The 24361-nt window shown below is 52.4% G+C and overlaps 1 protein-coding gene across 5 annotated transcripts in view; it reads left to right on the top strand.

Moving 5' to 3' along the window:
* LOC142400017 (epidermal growth factor receptor substrate 15-like 1) overlaps positions 1 to 24361 on the top strand; it is a 142878-nt gene that overhangs the window by 110096 nt on the left and 8421 nt on the right. For all 5 annotated transcript variants that reach the window (XM_075484572.1, XM_075484570.1, XM_075484573.1 and 2 more), the window contains 4 exons: positions 1287 to 1392; positions 11756 to 11892; positions 14109 to 14172; positions 14885 to 15033. In XM_075484572.1, coding sequence (XP_075340687.1) covers positions 1287 to 1392; positions 11756 to 11892; positions 14109 to 14172; positions 14885 to 15033 — 456 coding nt within the window. The remainder of the gene's footprint in view (positions 1 to 1286; positions 1393 to 11755; positions 11893 to 14108; positions 14173 to 14884; positions 15034 to 24361) is intronic.

Below are 24361 nucleotides of genomic sequence, written 5' to 3' on the forward strand. Positions count from 1 at the left end.
ATGGTGCTGACCCTCCTGTCCATGTCAATGTCCATGTCAATGTCCATTTCATCTTCCTTCAGCAGTACAGCCCAGTCTGTGACATCAAAGCAGTCTCTCAATGCATCACTTGCCTCTGGTGACCACTTCCTGAAAGATCTGGTAGTAACAGGAAGTCTTTGTACACACGGTGTGTATGTGGGTTGTAGATAGGCCATGCTGTGATCAGATCTACCCGGTGGTGGAAGAGACACTGTCCTGTAAGCCTCCTTCACGTTAGCATAGAACAGATCTAATGTCCTTTCTCCACGTGTTGGACAGTCCACATACTGTACAAAGCCAGTCAGGCAGGAGGATAGAGAGACGTGGTTGAAATCTCCTGTGATTGCAATGAATGCCTCAGGATGCTGGGTCTGTATCCTAGCAACAGCGTCATGGATGACGTCACATGCCGTTACAGGTGCCGCCCTCGGTGGAATGTAAACAACGATCACGACTGTGTATGGGAACTCTCTGGGCGCATAGAATGCATGGAAACCAACTGACAGCAGTTCGATGTCTGGACAACAAACCCTCTCCTTAACGGTCACATTGCGGGGGTTTACCCATCTCTGATTAAAGAACAGTTTAACACCCCCGCCTTTCCGCTTACCGCCGCTCGTACTCGGGTCACGATCCGCTCGTACGGCTGTGAAGCCGGGTATGTCCACACATGAGTCTGGTGTGTTGTGGTTCAGCCAGGACTCAGACAGACAGATCAAACTGATTTCTTTATACAGCCTTTGGTTCCGCACAAGCGCCTCTAACTCATCACACTTGTTAGGCAGTGAGTTAGTGTTTCCCATGATCACCGAGGGCAGAAAAGGTTTGTACCTCCACCTCCTGTTGTGCCTCTTTGCCTTTAGTTTCGCTCCAGCTCTGCATCCACGGTACAGCTTTTTAAGCTCGGTCGGAATTGGATGTTTAATTCCGCGTCCAATCCTTGACAGTGCCAACAGTTCTTCTCTTGTGTACACTGCTTTAGTAGTAGTGCACATTGTCAAAAAAAATTAATTAAAACAAAAAAGCAGATCAATAAAAATAACTAAAAATGTTTAGATAGAAACAAAAAATGACAAATGACAAATAATCATATAAACGATGAGAAAAATTGAGAGCTACACAGACTTGCTGCCGATAAGGTCGGCGCATAGCTGGGTGCATCTATACCTGATGTGTTGTACAGGAAGGGAAATATTCTGTTCGTGTTTGTGTGGAAGAGTACTCCCCAGAGTCATCCAGTTAATAACAAAGTGTCCATTTCACAGGAAGATCCATTCAAATTGAAGCCATCTGTGTTCAACAGCCAGCCTCAGGAGCTTCACACGGACCCTTTCCACTCGGAAGACCCTTTCAAATCAGACCCGTTTAAAGGTTGTAACCCTGTTTACCTTCTCTGTGTGTCACCCCCAGTCTGTCCTGTCACTCCACTCCTCTCTCTGGAGCTTTTCTTTTCTTTGCTTCCAAGCAGCTTCAATCTTTTCTTTGCTTAAGTTCTTCCCTGATGCCCCCCCCCCCCCCCCTCTTGCATGAGTCCTCTCTTATAGGAGACCCATTTCAAAATGGCCCCTTTGCTAAGCAGCCATCAACATCCGTTGATCATAAACAGGTTTTATGATGAGGAACATGTTGTCGGAGGTGTCAGATCCCACAGTAACCTTTGTTAGTGATGGCAGCTTTGACACATGTGTGAACTGTGACACATGTGTGAAATCATCAACTGATACACTGTCTGCGTCCTGTTGGTCCTGTTGGTCCTGTTGGTCCTGTTGGTCCTGCTGGTCCTGCTGGTCCTGCTGGTCCTGTTGGTCCTGTCGGTCCTGCTGGTCCTGTTGGTCCTGCCGGTCCCGTTGGTCCTGCCGGTCCTGTTGGTCCTGCTGGTCCTGCTGGTCCTGTCGGTCCTGCTGGTCCTGGCCCTGTTGGTCCTGCTGGTCCTGCTGGTCCTGCTGTTAGTGTTGGTCCTGCTGGTCCTGTTGGTCCTACTGGTCCTGTTGGTCCTTTTGGTCCTGGTCCTGTTGGTCCTGGCCCTGTTGGTCCTGTTGGTCCTTTTGGTCCTGCTGGTCCTGTTGGTCCTGCTGGTCCTGCTGGTCCTGCTGTTAGTGTTGGTCCTGCTGGTCCTGTTGGTCCTGTTGGTCCTGGTCCTGCTGGTCCTGCTGGTCCTGTTGGTCCTGTTGGTCCTGTTGGTCCTGTTGGTCCTGTTGGTCCTGGTCCTGTTCGTCCTGGTCCTGCTGGTCCTGCTGGTCCTGTTGGTCCTGTTGGTCCTCGTCCTTTTGGTCCTGGTCCTGTTGGTCCTGTTGGTCCTGATGGTCCTGTTGGTCCTGGTCCTTTTGGTCCTGGTCCTGTTGGTCCTGCTGGTCCTGTTGGTCCTCGTACTTTTGGTCCTGGTCCTGTTGGTCCTGGTCCTGCTGGTCCTGCTGGTCCTGTTGGTCCTGATGGTCCTGTTGGTCCTGGTCCTTTTGGTCCTGGTCCTGTTGGTCCTGCTGGTCCTCTTCGTCCTGTTGGTCCTGGTCCTGTTGGTCCTGTTGGTCCTGGTCCTTTTGGTCCTGGTCCTGTTGGTCCTGCTGGTCCTGCTGGTCCTGTTGGTCCTGTTGGTCCTGGTCCTTTTGGTCCTGTTGGTCCTGTTGGTCCTGGTCCTGTTGGTCCTAATGGTCCTGCTGGTCCTGTTGGTCCTGTTGGTCCTGCTGGTCCTGTTCCTGTTGGTCCTGTTGGTCCTGGTCCTTTTGGTCCTGGTCCTGTTGGTCCTGTTGGTCCTGTCGGTCCTAATTGTCCTGTTGGTCCTCGTCCTTTTGGTCCTGGTCCTGTTGGTCCTGTTGGTCCTAATGGTCCTGCTGGTCCTGTTGGTCCTGTTGGTCCTGTTGGTCCTGGTGGTCCTAATGGTCCTGCTGGTCCTGTTGGTCCTGTTGGTCCTGGTCCTGCTGGTCCTGCTGGTCCTGTTGGTCCTGTTGGTCCTGCTGGTCCTGTTGGTCCTGTTGGTCCTGATGGTCCTGTTGGTCCTGCTGGTCCTGTTGGTCCTGGCCCTGTTGGTCCTGCTGGTCCGGTTGGTCCTGTTGGTCCTGCTGGTCCAGTTGGTCCTGTTGGTCCTGTTGGTCCTGCTGGTCCTGTTGCTCCTGCTGGTCCTGCTGGTCCTACTGGTCCTGTTGGTCCTACTGGTCCTGCTGGTCCTGCTGGTCCTGCTGGTAGTGTTGGTCCTGCTGGTCCTGCTGGTCCTGCTGGTCCTGTTGGTCCTGTTGGTCCTCGTCCTTTTGGTCCTGGTCCTGTTGGTCCTGGTCCTGCTGGTCCTGCTGGTCCTGCTGGTCCTGCTGGTCCTGTTGGTCCTGGTCCTGTTGGTCCTGCTGGTCCTGTTGGTCCTGTTGGTCCTGGTCCTTTTGGTCCTGGTCCTGTTGGTCCTGTTGGTCCTGGTCCTGCTGGTCCTGCTGGTCCTGCTGGTCCTGTTGGTCCTGTTGGACCTGTTGGTCCTGGTCCTGCTGGTCCTGTTGGTCCTGTTGGTCCTGATGGTCCTGTTGGTCCTGCTGGTCCTGTTGGTCCTGGCCCTGTTGGTCCTGCTGGTCCTGTTGGTCCTGTTGGTCCAGTTGGTCCTGTTGGTCCTGTTGGTCCTGCTGGTCCTGTTGCTCCTGCTGGTCCTGTTGGTCCTGCTGGTCCTGTTGCTCCTGCTGGTCCTGTTGGTCCTGTTGGTCCTGCTGGTCCTGCTGGTCCTGCTGGTGCTGCTGGTAGTGTTGGTCCTGCTGGTCCTGGTCCTGTTGGTCCTGGTCCTGTTGGTCCTTTTGGTCCTGGTCCTGTTCGTCCTGTTGGTCCTGCTGGTCCTGTTGGTCCTGGCCCTGTTGGTCCTGCTGGTCCTGTTGGTCCTTTTGGTCCTGTTGCTCCTGCTGGTTCTGCTGGTCCTGTTGATCCTGCTGGTCCTGCTGGTCCTGTTGGTCCTGCTGGTCCTGCTGGTCCTGTTGGTCCTGATGGTCCTGTTGGTCCTGGTCCTTTTGGTCCTGGTCCTGTTGGTCCTGCTGGTCCTCTTCGTCCTGTTGGTCCTGGTCCTGTTGGTCCTGTTGGTCCTGGTCCTTTTGGTCCTGGTCCTGTTGGTCCTGCTGGTCCTGCTGGTCCTGTTGGTCCTGTTGGTCCTGGTCCTTTTGGTCCTGTTGGTCCTGTTGGTCCTGGTCCTGTTGGTCCTAATGGTCCTGCTGGTCCTGTTGGTCCTGTTGGTCCTGCTGGTCCTGTTCCTGTTGGTCCTGTTGGTCCTGGTCCTTTTGGTCCTGGTCCTGTTGGTCCTGTTGGTCCTGTCGGTCCTAATTGTCCTGTTGGTCCTCGTCCTTTTGGTCCTGGTCCTGTTGGTCCTGTTGGTCCTAATGGTCCTGCTGGTCCTGTTGGTCCTGTTGGTCCTGTTGGTCCTGTTGGTCCTGGTGGTCCTAATGGTCCTGCTGGTCCTGCTGGTCCTGCTGGTCCTGTTGGTCCTGCTGGTCCTGTTGGTCCTGTTGGTCCTGCTGGTCCTGTTGGTCCTGTTGGTCCTGATGGTCCTGTTGGTCCTGCTGGTCCTGTTGGTCCTGGCCCTGTTGGTCCTGCTGGTCCGGTTGGTCCTGTTGGTCCTGCTGGTCCAGTTGGTCCTGTTGGTCCTGTTGGTCCTGCTGGTCCTGTTGCTCCTGCTGGTCCTGCTGGTCCTACTGGTCCTGTTGGTCCTACTGGTCCTGCTGGTCCTGCTGGTCCTGCTGGTCCTGCTGGTAGTGTTGGTCCTGCTGGTCCTGCTGGTCCTGCTGGTCCTGTTGGTCCTGTTGGTCCTCGTCCTTTTGGTCCTGGTCCTGTTGGTCCTGGTCCTGCTGGTCCTGCTGGTCCTGCTGGTCCTGCTGGTCCTGTTGGTCCTGGTCCTGTTGGTCCTGCTGGTCCTGTTGGTCCTGTTGGTCCTGGTCCTTTTGGTCCTGGTCCTGTTGGTCCTGTTGGTCCTGGTCCTGCTGGTCCTGCTGGTCCTGCTGGTCCTGTTGGTCCTGTTGGACCTGTTGGTCCTGGTCCTGCTGGTCCTGTTGGTCCTGTTGGTCCTGATGGTCCTGTTGGTCCTGCTGGTCCTGTTGGTCCTGGCCCTGTTGGTCCTGCTGGTCCTGTTGGTCCTGTTGGTCCAGTTGGTCCTGTTGGTCCTGTTGGTCCTGCTGGTCCTGTTGCTCCTGCTGGTCCTGTTGGTCCTGTTGGTCCTGCTGGTCCTGCTGGTCCTGCTGGTGCTGCTGGTAGTGTTGGTCCTGCTGGTCCTGGTCCTGTTGGTCCTGGTCCTGTTGGTCCTTTTGGTCCTGGTCCTGTTCGTCCTGTTGGTCCTGCTGGTCCTGTTGGTCCTGGCCCTGTTGGTCCTGCTGGTCCTGTTGGTCCTTTTGGTCCTGTTGCTCCTGCTGGTTCTGCTGGTCCTGTTGATCCTGCTGGTCCTGCTGGTCCTGTTGGTCCTGCCGGTCCTGTTGGTCCCGTTGGTCCTGCTGGTCCTGTTGGTCCTGCTGCTCCTGTTGGTCCTGTTGGTCCTGCAGGTCCTGTTGTTCCTGGCCCTGTTGGTCCTGCTGGTCCAGCTGGTCCTGTTGGTCCTGTTGGTCCTGCTGGTCCTGCTGGTCCTGTTGGTCCTGCTGGTCCTGTTGTTCCTGCTGGTCCTGCTGGTCCTGCTGGTCCTGTTGGTCCTGCTGGTCCTGCTGGTCCTGCTGGTCCTGTTGGTCCTGTTGGTCCTGCTGGTCCTGTTGGTCCTGTTGGTCCTGGTCCTGTTGGTCCTGTTGGTCCTGGTCCTGTTGGTCCTATTGGTCCTGCTGTTAGTGTTGGTCCTGCTGTTAGTGTTGGTCCTGTTGGTCCTGTTGGTCCTGGTCCTGCTGGTCCTGCTGGTCCTGTTGGTCCTGTTGGTCCTGTTGCTCCTGGTCCTACTGGTCCTGTTGGTCCTGTTGGTCCTGTTGGTCCTGATGGTCCTGCTGTTAGTGTTGGTCCTGTTGGTCCTGGTCCTGCTGGTCCTGTTGGTCCTACTGGTCCTTTTGGTCCTGTTGGTCCTGCTCGTCCTGGTCCTGCTGGTCCTGATGGTCCTGTTGGTCCTGGTGGTCCTGTTGGTCCTGGTCCTTTTGGTCCTGGTCCTGTTGGTCCTGTTGGTCCTGATGGTCCTGGTCCCGCTGGTCCTTTTGGTCCTGTTGGTCCTAATGGTCCTGCTGGTCCTGTTCGTCCTGTTTGTCCTGGTCCTGTTGGTCCTGATGGTCCTGCTGGTCCTGTTGGTCCTGTTGGTCCTGGTCCTGTTGGTCCTGGTCCTGCTGCTCCTGCTGCTCCTGCTGATCCTGTTGGTCCTGTTGGTCCTGTTGGTCCTGCTGGTCCTGCTGTTAGTGTTGGTCCTGTTGGTCCTGTTGGTCCTGGTCCTGCTGGTCCTGCTGGTCCTGTTGGTCCTGTTGGTCCTGTTGGTCCTGTTGCTCCTGGTCCTGCTGGTCCTGTTGGTCCTGTTGGTCCTGATGGTCCTGCTGTTAGTGTTGGTCCTGTTGGTCCTGGTCCTGCTGGTCCTGTTGGTCCTTTTGGTCCTGTTGGTCCTGCTCGTCCTGGTCCTGGTGGTCCTGTTGGTCCTGTTGGTCCTGGTCCTTTTGGTCCTGTTGGTCCTGATGGTCCTGTTGGTCCTGATGGTCCTGGTCCCGCTGGTCCTGCTGGTCCTGTTGGTCCTAATGGTCCTGCTGGTCCTGTTCGTCCTGTTTGTCCTGGTCCTGTTGGTCCTGATGGTCCTGCTGGTCCTGTTGGTCCTGTTGGTCCTGGTCCTGTTGGTCCTGGTCCTGCTGCTCCTGCTGCTCCTGCTGATCCTGTTGGTCCTGTTGGTCCTGTTGGTCCTGTTGGTCCTGGTCCTTTTGGTCCTGGTCCTGCTGGTCCTGTTGGTCCTGTTGGTCCTGGTCCTTTTGGTCCTGGTCCTGTTGGTCCTAATGGTACTGCTGGTCCTGTTGGTCCTGTTGGTCCTGGTCCTGTTCGTCCTGTGTGTCCTGGTCCTTTTGGTCCTGGTCCTGTTGGTCCTAATTGTCCTGTTGGTCCTGTTGGTCCTGTTGGTCCTGGTCCATTTGGTCCTGCTGGTCCTGCTGGTCCTGCTGGTCCTGTTGGTCCTGCTGGTCCAGTTGGTCCTGCTGGTCCCGTTGCTCCTGCTGGTCCTGCTGGTCCTGTTGGTCCTGTTGGTCCTACTGGTCCTGTTGGTCCTGCTGGTCCTGCTGGTCCTGCTGGTAGTGTTGGTCCTGCTGGTCCTGGTCCTGTTGGTCCTGTTGGTCCTGCTGGTCCTGCTGGTCCTGTTGGTCCTTTTGGTCCTGTTGCTCCTGCTGGTCCTGCTGGTTCTGTTGGTCCTGTTGGTCCTGTTGGTCCTGTTGGTCCCGTTGGTCCTGCTGGTCCTGTTGGTCCTGTTGGTCCTGTTGGTCCTGCTGGTCCCGTTGGTCCTGCTGTTAGTGTTGGTCCTGCTGGTCCTGTTGGTCCTGTTGGTCCTTTTGGTCCTGTTGTTAGTGTTGGTCCTGCTGGTCCTGTTGGTCCTGTTGGTCCTGCTGGTCCTGCTGGTCCTGTTTGTCCTGTTTGTCCTAATGGTCCTGTTGGTCCTGTTGGTCCTGGTCCTTTTGGTCCTGCTGGTCCTGTTGGTCCTGTTGGTCCTGTTGGTCCTGCTGGTCCTGTTGCTCCTGCTGGTCCTGTTGGTCCTACTGGTCCTGTTGGTCCTGTTGGTCCTGCTGGTCCTGCTGGTCCTACTGGTAGTGTTGGTCCTGCTGGTCCTGGTCCTGTTGGTCCTGTTGGTCCTACTGGTAGTGTTGGTCCTGCTGGTCCTGGTCCTGTTGGTCCTGTTGGTCCTGCTGGTCCTGCTGGTCCTGCTGGTAGTGTTGGTCCTGCTGGTCCTGGTCCTGTTGGTCCTGTTGGTCCTGCTGGTCCTGTTGGTCCTTTTGGTCCTGTTGCTCCTGCTGGTCCTGCTGGTTCTGTTGGTCCTGTTGGTCCTGTTGGTCCTGTTGGTCCTGCTGGTCCTGTTGGTCCTGCTGGTCCTGTTGGTCCTGTTGGTCCTGCTGGGCCTGTTGGTCCTGCTTGTGGTGTTGGTCCTGCTGGTCCTGTTGGTCCTGTTGGTCCTGCTGGTCCTGCTGGTTCTGTTGGTCCTGTTGGTCCTGTTGGTCCTGCTGGTCCAGTTGGTCCTGCTGGTTCTGTTGCTCCTGCTGGTCCTGTTGGTCCTACTGGTCCTGTTGGTCCTGTTGGTCCTGCTGGTCCTGCTGGTCCTGCTGGTAGTTTTGGTCCTTCTGGTCCTGGTCCTGTTGGTCCTGTTGGTCCTGTTGGTCCTGCTGGTCCTGCTGGTCCTGTTGGTCCTTTTGGTCCTGGTCCTGTTCGTCCTGTTCGTCCTGCTGGTCCTGTTGCTCCTGTTGCTCCTGTTGCTCCTGCTGGTCCTGCTGGTCCTGTTGGTCCTGTTGGTCCTGTTGTTCCTGCTGGTCCTGTTGGTCCCGTTGGTCCCGCTGGACCCGTTGGTCCTGTTGGTCCCGCTGGTCCTGTTGGTCCTGTTGGTCCAGCTGGTCCTGCTTGTCCTGTTGGTCCTGTTGGTCCCGCTGGTCCTGTTGGTCCTGCTGTTAGTGTTGGTCCTGCTGGTCCTGTTGGTCCTGTTGGTCCTGCTGGGCCTGTTGGTCCTGTTGGTCCTGTTGGTCCTGCTGGTCCTTTTGGTCCTGCTGTTATTGTTGGTCCTGCTGGTCCTGTTGGTCCTGTTGGTCCTGCTGGTCCTGCTGGTCCTGTTGGTCCTGTTGGTCCTGATGGTCCTGTTGGTCCTGCTGGTCTTGTTGGTCCTTTTGGTCCTGTTGGTCCTGTTCGTCTTGGTCCTGCTGGTCCTGCTGGTCCTTTTGGTCCTGGTGGTCCTGATGGTCCTGTTGGTCCTGGTCCCGCTGGTCCTGCTGGTCCTGTTGGTCCTGATGGTCCTGTTGGTCCTGTTGGTCCTGTTCCTTTTGGTCCTGGTCCTGTTGGTCCTGTTGGTCCTGGTCCTGTTGGTCCTGGTCCTGTTGGTCCTGATGGTCCTGCTGGTCCTGTTGGTCCTGGTCCTGCTGATTCTGCTGATCCTCTTGGTCCTGTTGGTCCTGTTGGTCCTGGTCCTTTTGATCCTGGTCCACTTGGTCCTGGTCCTGCTGGTCCTGCTGGTCCTGTTGGTCTTGTTGGTCCTGGTCCTTTTGGTCCTGGTCCTGTTGGTCCTAATGGTCCTGCTGGTCCTGCTGGTCCTGCTGGTCCTGTTGGTCCTGTTGGTCCTGGTGTTGTTGGTCCTGGTCCTGCTGATCCTGCTGATCCTCTTGGTCCTGTTGGTCCTGTTGGTCCTGGTCCTTTTGATCCTGGTCCTGTTGGTCCTGGTCCTGCTGGTCCTGCTGGTCCTGTTGGTCTTGTTGGTCCTGGTCCTTTTGGTCCTGGTCCTGTTGGTCCTAATGGTCTTGTTGCTCCTGCTGGTCCTGTTGGTCCCGTTGGTCCCGTTGGTCCTGCTGGTCCTGTTGGTCCTGTTGGTCCTGCTGGTCCTGCTGGTCCTGTTGGTCCTGTTGGTCCTGTTGGTCCTTCTGGTCCTGCTGGTCCTGCTGGTCCTGTTGGTCCTGTTGGTCCTTTTGGTCCTGGTCCTGTTCGTCCTGTTGGTCCTGCTGGTCCTGTTGGTCCTGGCCCTGTTGGTCCTGCTGGTCCTGTTGGTCCTTTTGGTCCTGTTGCTCCTGCTGGTCCTGTTGGTCCCGTTGGTCCCGTTGGTCCTGCTGGTCCTGTTGGTCCTGTTGGTCCTGCTGGTCCTGCTGGTCCTGTTGGTCCTGTTGGTCCTGCTGGTCCTGTTGGTCCTGCTGTTAGTGTTGGTCCTGCTGGTCCTGTTGGTCCTGTTGGTCCTGCTGGGCCTGTTGGTCCTGTTGGTCCTGTTGGTCCTGCTGGTCCTGTTGGTCCTGTTGTTAGTGTTGGTCCTGCTGGTCCTGTTGGTCCTGTTGGTCCTGGTCCTGCTGGTCCTTTTGGTCCTGTTGGTCCTGTTGGTCCTGGTCCTGTTCGTCCTGGTCCTGCTGGTCCTGCTGGTCCTGCTGGTCCTGCTGGTCCTGTTGGTCCTGGTGGTCCTGATGGTCCTGGTCCCGCTGGTCCCGCTGGTCCTGCTGGTCCTTTTGGTCCTGATGGTCCTGTTGGTCCTGTTCCTTTTGGTCCTGGTCCTGTTGGTCCTAATGGTCCTGCTGGTCCTGGTCCTGCTGATCCTGCTGATCCTCTTGGTCCTGTTGGTCCTGGTCCTTTTGATCCTGGTCCTGTTGGTCCTGGTCCTGCTGGTCCTGCTGGTCCTGCTGGTCCTGCTGGTCCTGCTGGTCCTGTTGGTCTTGTTGGTCCTGGTCCTTTTGGTCCTGGTCCTGTTGGTCCTAATGGTCCTGCTGGTCCTGTTGGTCCTGTTGGTCCTGGTCCTGTTGGTCCTGGTCCTGTTGGTCCTTTTGGTCCTGTTGGTCCTGTTGGTCCTGTTGGTCCTGTTTGTCCAGTTGGTCCTGTTTGTCCAGTTGGTCCTGGTCCTTTTGGTCCTGGTCCTGTTGGTCCTGGTCCTGTTGGTCCTTTTGGTCCTGTTGGTCCTGTTGGTCCTGTTTGTCCAGTTGGTCCTGTTTGTCCAGTTGGTCCTGGTCCTTTTGGTCCTGGTCCTTTTGGTCCTTTTGGTCCTAATGGTCCTGCTGGTCCTGTTGGTCCTGTTGGTCCTGCTGGACTTGTTGGTCCTGTTGGTCCTGTTGGTCCTGTTTGTCCTGCTGGTCCTGCTGGTCCTGTTGGTCCTGTTGGTCCTGATGGTCCTGATGGTCCTGCTGGTCCTGTTGGTCCTGGTCTTGTTGGTCCTGGTCCTGCTGATCCTGCTGATCCTCTTGGTCCTGTTGGTCCTGTTGGTCCTGGTCCTTTTGATCCTGGTCCTGTTGGTCCTGGTCCTGCTGGTCCTGCTGGTCCTGTTTGTCTTGTTGGTCCTGGTCCTTTTGGTCCTGGTCCTGTTGGTCCTAATGGTCCTGCTGGTCCTGCTGGTCCTGCTGGTCCTGTTGGTCCTGTTGGTCCTGGTCCTGTTGGTCCTGTTGGTCTTGTTGGTCCTTGTCCTTTTGGTCCTGGTCCTGTTGGTCCTGGTCCTGTTGGTCCTGCTGGTCCTGTTGGTCCTGTTGGTCCCGTTGGTCCTGCTAGTCCTGTTGGTCCTGCTGCTCCTGTTGGTCCTGTTGGTCCTGCTGCTCCTGTTGGTCCTGTTGGTCCTGCTGGTCCTGCTGGTCCTGTTGGTCCTGTTGGTCCTGTTGGTCCTGTTGGTCCTGGTCCTGTTCGTCCTGGTCCTGTTGGTCCTGGTCCTGTTGGTCCTGTTGGTCTTGTTGGTCCTTGTCCTGTTGGTCCTGGTCCTGTTGGTCCTGCTGGTCTTGTTGGTCCTGTTGGTCCCGTTGGTCCTGCTGGTCCTGTTGGTCCCGTTGGTCCTGTTGGTCCTGTTGGTCCTGCTGCTCCTGTTGGTCCTGTTGGTCCTGCTGCTCCTGTTGGTCCTGTTGAAGAGAACAGGCAGACTGCGGATTAAGTCATTATTCTGCAGGGACCAGACACACTCCACATTGGCAGGGATTGTGTTAAACTAGACATTCCATGGAAGTGGAAATCACAGCGTGATTTGGAAAACGTAAAGTGTAATTCAAAATGAAAATTCTGAATCCCATTCACAACAGTAAATTTGTTGCTGTGATGTGGATACACTTGTGCAGATTCAGGATCTGGCCTGTTACTGAGCCTTTCCATGCTTTTCCAGCCGTGCTGCTTGGTTAGTGAAAAGCTGAAGACACACTACAGTGAGTTTCAGTAACTGAAGTTGTTTGTGCTACAGATCCTTTTGGAGGAGACCCGTTCAAAGAGGCAGATCCATTCAAGACTTCCTCCGAAGATTTCTTCAAGAAGACCACAAAGATGGATCCTTTCTCCCCACAGGACCCCTTCAATAAAAGTGCCACTTTACCATCCAAGGTACTTGTATATGAATGAATGCTTTGGTCTCAGTACTGATAGGAATGAATGACCTTTTATTGATTCCAATGCAATGATCAATGCTGTGTATTGATTCAGTCCTTTATCAATTCACTTATTGATTCTTGGCCCAGTTAAGTATGAAGAACAAACAGGTACACTGCACTGGTTTTCAGAGTCAGCACCACTGCTATCTGAAATCCTACAATAAACTTGGGCTTTAATGTCTTTGTTAACTCCATATACTGGTTTGATTAGAAAAGAGAAATGTCAAACTTTACAGTTCAAAATGATTTTGGCCCTGCATCTCAGAAAACTTCCGACATACTTTAAAAAAACCTTACTTAACCTACCTGAGATGTGAGGAGTTTTGCAAATAAATCTGGAATTCCGACTCTTGGAGGGTGCACATTCAGTTTACTTTGGAGGAAAAATCTCTGAAAGACACAAAACATTTCATTTAGCAGCTTTCATTATATGGCTTTGTAATTTTCCCCTACTTTTTTTAAAGTGGGGAAACATGAAGGAATCACTTGTGCAAATGAGTGTTCAGATCAAAGAGAGTTGTTGCAGAGCATGAGGAGCTGTTGCTGATGGACAGGAAACATGAGACTGAAAAGAGAGCCGTCAGGGGAAACAATAGAAAAGATTCCAAAACTCCTTCAAGAAGAGAATTCCACTCAGAGTGGGGCAAAAAGATGTTGGATGTTCCCTGTCAGCTGGCTCTAATATTTGGAGCCAGTACAAACAAAACGGGAAGGTTGTAAAAAGGAAACATACAGGTCCACCGAGGAAGACGTCAGGACAAAAAAGTCATGATGTCTGAAAATAGAAAATGTTCAACAAAAGAACTGAAAAACAAACGGTCAGAAACAGGAGCCGATGGACTGTAAGGAAGCAGCTGAAGGAAATGGGATTTCATCCAGAGAAGCCAAAGGAAAGCATCAGTAACTCCTGAAGAGAAGAAAAGCAGGTCACAAAGGCTAAAGAGAAGCAGCCACGGACTGTGGATGCTTGGATGGAAGAGAGACTCAGAGATGAATCACCAAGGAAACGATGCTGGAACTTTAGTTTGCTCCGGTGAAACACAGAAAGATGGGCGGCTGAAGGAAACCAGCACATTTCCACCATCAGTGATGCTATGGGGCCGATGGCAGGTAAAGGAGCAGGGAGATGGCAGGTAAAGGAGCAGGGAAATGGCAGGTAAAGGACATGGGGAGATGGCAGGTAAAAGAGCAGGGAGATGGCAGGTAAAAGACCAGGGAAATGGCAGGTAAAGGACCAGGGAGATGGCAGGTAAAGGAGCAGGGAGATGGCAGGTAAAGGACCAGGGAAATGTCAGGTAAAAGACCAGAGGAGATGGCAGGTAAAGGAGCAGGGAGATGGCAGGTAAAGGAGCAGGGAGATGACAGTTAAAGGAGCAGGGAGATGGCAGGTAAAGGACCAGGGGAGATGGCAGGTAAAGGAGCAGGGAGATGGCAGGTAAAGGAGCAGGGAGATGGCAGGTAAAGGAGCAGGGAAATGGCAGGTAAAGGAGCAGGGAAATGGCAGGTAAAAGACCAGAGGAGATGGCAGGTAAAGGAGCAGGGAGATGGCAGTTAAAGGAGCAGGGAGATGGCAGTTAAAGGAGCAGGGAGATGGCAGGTAAAGGAGCAGGGAGATGGCAGGTTAAGGACATGGGGAGATGGCAGTTAAAGGAGCAGGGAGATGGCAGGTAAAGGAGCAGGGAGATGGCAGGTAAAGGAGCAGGGAGATGGCAGGTAAAGGACCAGAGGAGATGGCAGGTAAAGGACCAGAGGAGATGGCAGGGAAAGGACCAATCTGAGTTCAACTTCATGGTGGAAACTTCATTCAAAAAATGCTCCATGACAAGGCTCCATCCTGCAGAGTTGGTCCGTCAGAAAGAAAGAAAGATGGAAGCCGACTGATGAAGAATTGTGTTTTATTGGTCAAGTCCTGCAAGAATTCAAGCAGAAAGGACAGAGGAGCTGAGTGTTTTGCATTCCTGCCACGACCTCAGTCACCTCCAAACTGCATGAAGAAGCACCAGCATCTGAACAGCAACACTCACACCATACAGAGCTATGGAACTTTTGGATCACTGTATTTTCCCTTGTAGGCGTTCAGATTTTGGTTAGCAAGAAGACATGTATGAGTTTGACTGGAACTGTTGTGATTTTCTGAATAATAGAGTGTCTGTTGTATGTTTTCTGCAGCAAACTGGTCACTTTACAGGCACTGATCCATTTTCTTCAAGCCACCCAAAGCCCAGAGGACCAGGTAGGATTTCTTTTTGTTCCATCCCTGTACCTGTGGACATGATGGAGCTCTTTACTGTCCAACATGGAATAACTCCATTCAAGTTCTAAGGCTTTGTTACGCAGTGGTAGAACAGTTTCCAGTTGAGGATAGATTGAAGTCCTATTTTAACCAAGTGTTTCTGAGAGCTTTGAACTCTTCCAGTCAACAATTTGTTCCTTGCAGCACAGGCAAAGCTGTTTGATTTTCTCCAGCATATTAACTTTATTCCAAACACATTCACACTGCAGGTCAGCTTGAAAGAGTGGGCAAAGTGGAACATCTTCAAACACCATTAAAACCATGGCCTACTTTAGTTTACCTGGTGTCAGGGCTCCAGTCCAGCTCCCCAAGAGTCACACTGGAGATCAAAGTTTCCAAGGCATCATCTCAGTTTGTCTTGCAGCTGCTGACCAACCCAACAGAATTCACTTTCTTAGAACTAACAAGAGAAACAGTTTGTGTTAAAACAGCAGCTGAGCAGACGAAGGTGCGATTACACTGCTTGCTGATATATATTAAGTTCAGCTCATAGAAAAGTTTGGAAGAATTTGACAAAAAGCTATGACAGGCTATCCAATATGTGTGTTGCTGCATGAAGTTTGATAAGTGCTCTCAGTGATGTTGAACATATTAAGTCGGCTCATAATTCAAGTGTGCGGATAGAAATGAACTGTGACTTTGTTATTTTCAGACCTGTTTGGCTCATTAGACCCATTTGGGAGCAGTTCGTTCAGCAGCAGCAGCACAAACAGCTCCACTGGATTTGCAGACTTCAGCCACATGTCCAAGCCCAGAGACTCTTTTGAAGGAAGGGCCGGCTGGCTGCCAGACTACCAGAAGGTACTGGCACAAGTAGAAAGTGAAACTATGAAATGTGGTACAATTTTTCCTAGTTTCTGAACACACTTACATGTTGTCAGTTGTCCAGAGACCTACAAGCTATGAGCAAAGTCCATTCCTTCAATTATTCCCCTTCAGCAGTGTCAGTTCACAGCCCCCTGTGAAGTTATAAGGTAATAAGCTCTGCCCTCAGCTGGGGAACCCCTTTTTAAGAATCCAAATGAGCAGCTGCCTCACATTTGTTATGTCCTCACTAGAAGCTCTTCTGTTGACTAAACCAGCACTCTAAATGTTCTGATATGGACCACATCAGTGAGCAGTCTCCACCTGAAGACTTGTGTGGTGTTAGTCTGTTTGCTTCAGACCTGGGGCCTCATGTACAAAGGGTGCGTACGCACAGAAAAGTGGCATACGCACAGAAGAGTGGCATACGCACAGAAAAGTGGCATACGCACAGAAAAGTGGCATACGCACAGAAGAGTGGCATACGCACAGAAGAGTGGCATACGCACAGAAAAGTGGCATACGCACAGAAAAGTGGCATACGCACAGAAAAGTGGCATACGTTTTCACGTCAACGATCAGATGTATCAAGAGTGAAATGACCGTGTAAATGTGCGGTGCCTCTAGCCAGCTTCAGGGCTGGCGTACGCACTTTTCTACAGCTGTTGATTCTTTGGAGACACTTATAGGTGATATTGGGAAACTGTTGGAATAAATAAATGTGAAAACAATTAGTCCTCAGACAGTGATGTGCACATTTGAGATACATGAACAATTAATACTGATAAAAAATTAACACACCCATGTGTCTGCAGTTACACGAGTGGATATAAAAGCAGCACAAAGTGGTGCAATGCATACCATTAAAAACAATGGCTGCTTTAGCAGTTTTAGAATACTTTGCAAATGGTGCAATTCGAAGAGAGCGTGTGTTCAGAGACAGAGAGGATTTGCTGGCATATGATGGCGACTGACTCATTAACCGTTTTGAGGGAAATCCTCCTGGAACTGTGCGCAGAGCTGCGGCCGGCGTTGGAGCGCAACACAGCGAGGAGCCATGCGCTGCCTGTGCTCACAGGTGATGTGCACACTGGGGTTCCTATAGCAACCGGGGCATTCCAGAGGGAGCTGGTCAACCGATTGGGACTGTGCCAGTCTACCCTGAGCCGAGCCATGCCAGCCGTGTGGGACAGAATTATCCGCATCTCAGCCACGTGTATCAAATTCCCACAATGCAGTTCAACAGGCCAACATTAAAGCTCAATTTGAAGCGAGAGCCGGTTTTGTAATTGGAGCTATCGACTGCACACACATTGCTATAAAAGCGCCATCACATGATGAATTTGTATGTTAACAGGAAACATTTTCATTAGATCGATGTACAGATCATATGTGATGCGTAAATGGAATTAACCAACATTGTGGCGAGGTGGCCTGGTTCAACGCACGATTCATACATTCTGAGTAACAGCATTGTTGGGAACAGACTTACAGGGTGGCACTGTGCGTGATGATTGGCTTCTTGGTGAGTAACTTTATTCGTGTAAATATTAATATTCGTGTAATATTATTCCCCATTATTCCCCACAGTGTCAAAGAACACATTTTTGCGCCTCCACTTCAGAAAGTAGCACCGACATCTCGCTTTCCGTTAAGTTCTTCTTTTTTCCCGTCTTATTCATTCTTTTTTCTTTATTTTCTGATCGTACAGAGAGGGGAATAACAGGTGCAGGGCTCATTTAAATATGATTTGCATATTTAAGTAGGGGCGTGGACAGGCAGGAGTCGGGTGCTCCGACATGTGCGCTCAATTCCACGTTGATTGGGATGTACAAAGGAAATGTGCTTGGATTGATGCATGCGCACCGATTCATACATCCGGATATTTTTGTGCATAGGGGGGCATTTGGGTTTGAGCGTACGCTAGTGATGGGTCGATGAGGCGTCATGAAGCGTTTCGACACCAAACTGCCAAACTGTATTGATACTGTGTTGCTCAATACTGACACCTCCTGGATCTAAAAAATCATTACCAGCAACCCAATGACAGACTCAACTGACTTACTGGTTTAATGACCTAGCATAGGCTATACAATGATATAATTGAAGGTATTGTAATTTATATCGTACTATTTCATATAGTGATACTTTTGGACGCCGTGTTCCCTTGCCAGGACGCGGGTCACCGGGGCCCCCCCCCTGGAGCCAGGCCCAGGGGTGGGGCCCGCCGGCGAACGCCTGGTGGCCGGGTCTGTGCCCGTGGGGCTCGGTCGGGCACAGCCCGAAGAAACGACACGGGTCCCCCTTCCTACGGGCTCACCACCCGTGGGAGGGGCCATGGGGGTCGGGTGCAATGTGAGCTGGGCGGCAGCCGAAGGCAGGGACCTTGGCGGTCTGATCCTCGGCTACTGAAGCTGGCTCTTGGGACGTGGAACGTCACCTCTCTGCTGGGGAAGGAGCCTGAGCTGGTGCGCGAGGCTGAGCGGTTCCGGCTAGATATAGTCGGACTCACCTCGACGCATGGCTTGGGCTCCGGAACCAGCCTCCTCGAGAGGGGTTGGACTCTCTTCCACTCTGGAGTTACCCGCGGTGAGAGGCGTAGAGCAGGTGTGGGCATACTTATCGCCCCCCCGGCTGTGCGCCTGTACATTGGGGTTCACCCCGGTAGACGAGAGGGTTGCCTCCCTCCGCCTTAGGGTGGGGGGACGGGTCCTGACTGTTGTTTGTGCCTATGCACCGAACGGCAGTTCAGAGTACCCACCCTTTTTGGAGTCCCTGGAGGAGGCACTAGAGAGTGCTCCTCCGGGAGACTCCCTCGTCCTGCTGGGGGACTTCAATGCTCACGTGGGCAATGACAGTGAGACCTGGAGGGGCGTGATTGGGAGGAACGGCCCCCCCGATCTGAATCAGAGTGGTGTTTTGTTGTTGGACTTCTGTGCTCGTCACGGATTGTCCATAACCAACACCATGTTCAGGCATAAGGGTGTCCATATGTGCACTTGGCACCAGGACACCCTGGGCCGCAGCTCGATGATCGACTTTGTAGTCGTATCATCGGACTTGCGGCCGTATGTCCTGGACACTCGGGTGAAGAGAGGGGCGGAGCTGTCAACTGATCACCACCTGGTGGTGAGTTGGCTCCGCTGGTGGGGGAGGAAGCCGGTCAGACCTGGCAGGCCCAAACGTATTGTGAGGGTCTGCTGGGAACGGCTGGCGGAATCCCTTGTAAGGAGGAGTTTCAACTCCCACCTCCGGCAGAGCTTCAACCATGTCCCGGGGGAGGTGGGGGACATTGAGCCCGAATGGGCCATGTTCCGTGCCTCCATTGTTGAGGCGGCCGACCGGAGCTGTGGCCGCAAGGTGGTCGGTGCCTGTCGTGGCGGCAATCCCCGAACCCGCTGGTGGACCCCAGTGGTGAGGGGGGCCGTCAAGCTGAAGAAGGAGTCCTATCGGGCCTTTTTGGCCAGTGGGACTCTGGAAGCAGCTGATGGGTACCGACAGGCCAAGCGGAACGCAGCCTCGGCGGTTGCTGAGGCAAAAACTCGGGCTTGGGAGGAGTTCGGGGAGGCCATGGAGAACGATTTCCGGACGGCCTCGAGGAGATTCTGGTCCACCATCCGGCGGCTCAGGGGGGGGGGAGCGGTGCACCGTCAACACCGTGTATGGTGAGGGCGGGGCTCTGCTGACTTCAACTAGGGACGTCGTGAGTCGGTGGGGGGAATACTTCGAGGGCCTCCTCAGTCCTACCGACGCGCCTTCCGATGAGGAAGCAGAGTTGGGGAACTCGGACGTGGGACCTCCCATTTCTGGGGCTGAGGTTGCCGAGGTGGTCAAAAAACTCCTCGGTGGCAAGGCCCCGGGGGTGGATGAGGTCCGTCCTGAGTTCCTCAAGGCTCTGGATGTTGTGGGGCTGTCTTGGTTGACACGCCTCTGCAGCATCGCGTGGACATCGGGGGCAGTGCCTCTGGACTGGCAGATCGGGGTGGTGGTCCCCCTCTTTAAAAAGGGGGACCGGAGGGTGTGTTCCAACTATAGGGGGATCACACTCCTCAGCCTCCCTGGTAAGGTCTATTCGGGGGTACTGGAGAGGAGGATCCGCCGGATAGTCGAATCTCGGATTCAGGAGGTGCAGTGTGGTTTCCGTCCTGGCCGTGGAACAGTTAACCAGCTCTATACCCTCCACAGGATCCTGGAGGGAGCATGGGAGTTCGCCCAACCGGTCTACATGTGTTTTGTGGACTTGGAGAAGGCGTTCGACCGTGTCCCTCGGGGACTCTTGTGGGGGGTGCTCCGGGAGTATGGAGTGCTGGACTCCTTGATATGGGCTGTTCGGTCTCTTTATGACCGGTGTCAGAGTTTGGTCCGCATTGCCGGCAGTAAGTCGGACATGTTTCCTGTGAGGGTTGGACTCCGTCAGGGCTGCCCTTTGTCACCGATTCTGTTCATAATTTTTATGGACAGAATTTCTAGGCGCAGCCAGGGCGTTGAGGGGGTCCGGTTTGGCGACCTCAGAATCGGGTCTCTGCTTTTTGCGGACGATGCGGTTCTGTTGGCGTCGTCAGGCCGTGACCTTCAGCTCTCACTGGAGCGGTTCGCAGCCGAGTGTGAAGCGGCTGGGATGACCATCAGCACCTCCAAATCTGAGACCATGGTCTTCGGCCGGAAAAGGGTGGAATGCTCTCTTCGGGTCGGGAATGAGATCCTTCCCCAAGTGGAGGAGTTCAAGTATCTCGGGGTCTTGTTCATGAGTGAGGGACGAATGGAACAGGAGATTGACAGGCGGATTGGTGCGGCGTCTGCAGTGCGGCGTCGTGGTGAAGAAGGAGCTGAGCCAGAAGGCGAAGCTCTCGATTTACCGGTCAATCTATGTTCCTATCCTCACCTATGGTCACGAGCTGTGGGTAGTGACCGAAAGAACGAGATCCTACCCTCACCTATGGTCATGAGCTGTGGGTAGTGACCGAAAGAACGAGATCGCGAATACAAGTGCCCGAAATGAGTTTCCTCCGCAGGGTGTCTGGGCTCTCCCTTAGAAATAGGGTGAGAAGCTCGGTCATCCGGGAGGGGCTCAGAGTAGAACCGCTGCTCCTCCGCATCGAGAGGAGTCAGATGAGGTGGCTCGGGCATCTGGTGAGAATGCCTCCTGGACGCCTCCCCGGTGAGGTGTTCCGGGCCCGTCCCACTGGGAGGAGGCCCCGGGGAAGACCCAGGACACGTTGGAGAGACTATGTTTCTCGGCTGGCCTGGGAACGCCTCGGGGTCCCCCCAGAAGAGCTGGAGGAAGTGGCCGGGGACAGGGACGTCTGGGTCTCTTTGCTCAAGCTGCTGCCCCCGCGACCCGATCCCCGGACCAGCGGAAGATAATGGATGGATGGATGGATGGACTATTTCATATCTTAATTAAAGTTTAAATATCTTTGATATGTAAAAATCAAAATGAAGGGGTTGTGAATGCGAGGATGCTTATGGACTTGTCCTTGAGGCAGGGCAGGGATTTTTTTAAAATAAATTTTTATTCAAGAAAATGAGTAATAATAATATGAATTAACTATCAATAAAGCGACCATGAGGACGTTATAAAATGTCTCTTTCGGCCTCCCTGTGTCTGTTCCTGGTGTAGTCCTATTTGTGGCCTCACTGACTGATACCGTGACATCTTACATCAGCTTTTGTGAGGACATGTGTGTGCCCACCAAAACCTTCCGCACATACAGCAACAACAAACCCTGGTTCACTGCAAAACTCAGGCAACTTCGTCAGGCCAAGGAGGAGGCCTACTGAAGTGGGGACAGAGTCCTGTACAACCAGGCCAGAAACACGCTGACAATGGAGGTTAAAGCAGCCAAGAGGAGCTACGCTGAAAAGATTAAAAACAGCCTTTCAGCCAACGATCCAGCGTCAGTGTGGAGAGGCCTGCAGTCCATCACCAACTACAGGAGACCATCCCCAAACACTGCAGCGAATCATCAACTGGCTGACGAGCTGAATGTGTTCTACTGCAGGTTTGACACATTCACACCTCTCCACCCCCCCCCCCAACCCCCCCATTGACATCACCTGTGTAGCAGTCACAGTGCCGTGTGGATTAAGAGTTTTTCAAACTTTGACAAAACCAACATTCCTGTGGGGGATGTTTACGTATGTGGATAAAAAACAGATCTTCATTTTCTTTCCATAAAGGAAAAAGAGACAGAAACTGCCTAATTTACAACACCCTTAAGAGCTTTTGGGAGTGAAAAATAAGCAACAGACACTTGCCATAAAAATTGGAAAACTCGAATGAACAAAGGATCTCTCTGTTGGAAAAGTGGGAGACCTCACTATCTTATCTTCACCATAAATCGCGGTTGACATTTTAACACCCTTTTCCACCAGAGACCGACCAGATGGCTACACAAGAACTGAGAAGACTTCACTAAGACTCACTTTTAGTCGAACCTTAAAACTATATTAAATGTGTTTGATAACCGTATACAATTTTTTTCAGGTTTCCAGCTTGATCACAAGACGCATATAGAGACAATTTGTACGATTCTGGCTTAAATATTGACAAAGAACTGATCTTGGTGGAAAATGCCCAACCTGCCTGATGGAACCACATTGCCCCCTAGTGGTCTGCAGTGTTGATTAGTTGAACATTTAAATCCCAGAGGACTCAGTAAAATGGACAAGATACATGCAACTATTAACTTTTAACGATGTCCCTTCGGTATCTATTTGGTATTTGTTTGCTATCCCCATTGTTAACACAGAAAATTAACATTGTGTGGTTCACTATTCATATGTCACGATTTCATAGATATTCATCTGAATTTTGAAAGTCATAATCATCAATTACGTTGTGTGTTATTTTGATGTCTTTATATTGCAAGTCTATGTTATATCTTTAATCTGCATATCTTAACAAGATGTAGTGTTTTCAGAATCACCGAGACAAATGTTCTATGAGACAGAGTAATGGAGAAATAAGAGTTTCTTTGTCTCATCCAGAAATCCCCACGCAAAACAGATCACCTTACACAGACACCCAGGCAGACATTCACCACAGTTCAGGCATATCATTGGCTGAAAGAGTAGTGTAAGCTTACGTCATGCCCCGCCTCCGAGAGTCAAAACCCGGAGCCCGCGAAAAACTCTGGCTTCTTGTTTCTTGCTTCTTGCTTCTTGCCTCTTGTTCCAGAAGAGCTCCAACCCAGAGTTTCAGAAGGAGATTTGAGCAGAGAACAGTTGCTCAGAGAGAGTTGGAGATGGCTTGAGAAGGAGAGAAGAGCTCACCAGAGTTTGGGAGTTTTCCCATAATCTCAGAAGAGAACGGAAGGACGTGAGGATGAGCGATGCAGAGGACGACCGGAAGGAAGCCCTCCAGAACCCAGTGAGACCCCGGAGACGAGAAAGAAAGACCCGAACAAAGATAAGAACAGAATGAAGTTTTCCTACCCAGAAAGCCAACTCCAAGCAACCTGTTATTAATCTTCTGTGAACTTAAGTTCACTTCATCAGAGAAGCAACGGACTAACTCTGACACTCGGAGGATTCGATCATCTAACCACAGTCCTCGGCACCATCGTTCCCGTTTCCCGGTGAAAAGAAGCAACTGAGAAGTCCGCTAAAGTCAGCCACCACAACCAGGAAGGCCCAGAGAGCGGAAGAGAAATCCCCTCGGACCCCGCGTGGCCGCTGCCGTGTTCCGAGCTGACTAAGCAGAACTTCAGCACAGTAAGACCGACCCGTTTTCACCTTAAAGTGGGTTTGATGGATGTCTCGAGGCTTTCACAGAATGATAAATTAATCCGAAATGTCAGTATTTAGCGTCAAATAGTCAGCCAACCTAAACTATTTGAATACATCCAGTATCTCCCCATTCCCCATATTTTATTTTCCATTCACTAAGTGTTTTATATAATCACTCATATTCAATGCATCTCCTGTTTGTTTTAAAGGTTCATGTTTTGGTCATATCATTTTAATAAATAGTTCATATATCTATATATATATATGTTATAATCACAGATTGTGTCGTATGCTTTCTTTACGTAATGTCTGTCCAACCAAACGAGAACTTTCACGAAAGTAGCGAGATATGAAACTGATTATTAATTGATTATTAACTGATTATTAATTGATTATTAATTTAACATACCAGGATCGTAAGATTTTAACAGTTTTCCTCCCTGACTGTAACTTAAAGTTAAAATAACGGTAGGTGGTGCCCTTAATTCGAGGTTTAAGATAAATCCTTATATTTGATGCATATATAATTGCCCAAGAACGCTACACCTGCCACTCTGCCACCTCTCCCCTCTGACCCCCCACCAGCACTCACGATCTGTGAAGAGGATGTTCTGTCAGTCTTTCACAGACAAAAGATCAGGAAGGCACCCGGCCCAGACGGTGTGTCACCTTCATGCCTGAAGGTCTGCGCTGACCAACTGGCCCCCATCTTCACCCGGATCTTCAACAGATCCCTGGAGCTGTGCGAAGTCCCCTCATGCTTCAAACTCTCCACAATAATCCCGGTCCCCAAGAAACCCACCATCACAGGACTGAACGACTACAGGCCTGTTGCCCTCACATCTGTAGTCATGAAGTCCTTCGAGAGACTGGTGTTGGGGTACCTGAAGGACATTACAGACCCCCTGCTGGACCCCCTGCAGTTCGCCTACCGAGCGAACAGGTCAGCGGATGATGCCGTTAACATGGGACTGCACTACATCCTGCAACACCTCGACTCTGCAGGGACGTACGCCAGGATCCTGTTTGTCCACTTCAGTTCGGCGTTCAACACCATCGTCCCAGCCATCCTCCGCAACAAACTCACCCAGCTCACTGTGCCCTCCTCCACCTGTCAGTGGATTACAAACTTCCTGACTGACAGGAAGCAGCAGGTGAGGCTGAGGAGCATCACATCCAGCACCCGGACCATCAGCACAGGTGCCCCCCAGGGGTGTGTACTCTCCCCACTGCTCTTCTCCCTTTACACCAACGACTGCACCTCAAGAGACCCGTCTGTTAAACTCCTGAAGTTTGCAGATGACACAACAGTCATCGGCCTCATCCGGGACGGTGATGAGTCTGCATACAGACGGGAGGTTGAACGGCTGGTCTGCTGGTGTGGTCAGAACAATCTGGAGCTGAACACGCTAAAAACAGTGGAGATGACAGTGGACTTTAGGAGAAGCCCCCCCACTCTGCCACCCATCACCATCACCAACAACGCAGTGTCTGCTGTGGAATCCTTCAGGTTTCTGGGCTCCACAATCTCTCAGGACCTGAAGTGGGAGACCAACACAGTCACTACCATCAAAAAGGCCCAGCAGAGGTTGTA

The sequence above is a fragment of the Odontesthes bonariensis genome, chromosome 15 (assembly GCF_027942865.1).
Source record: "Odontesthes bonariensis isolate fOdoBon6 chromosome 15, fOdoBon6.hap1, whole genome shotgun sequence".
Lineage (NCBI taxonomy): Eukaryota > Metazoa > Chordata > Actinopteri > Atheriniformes > Atherinopsidae > Odontesthes > Odontesthes bonariensis.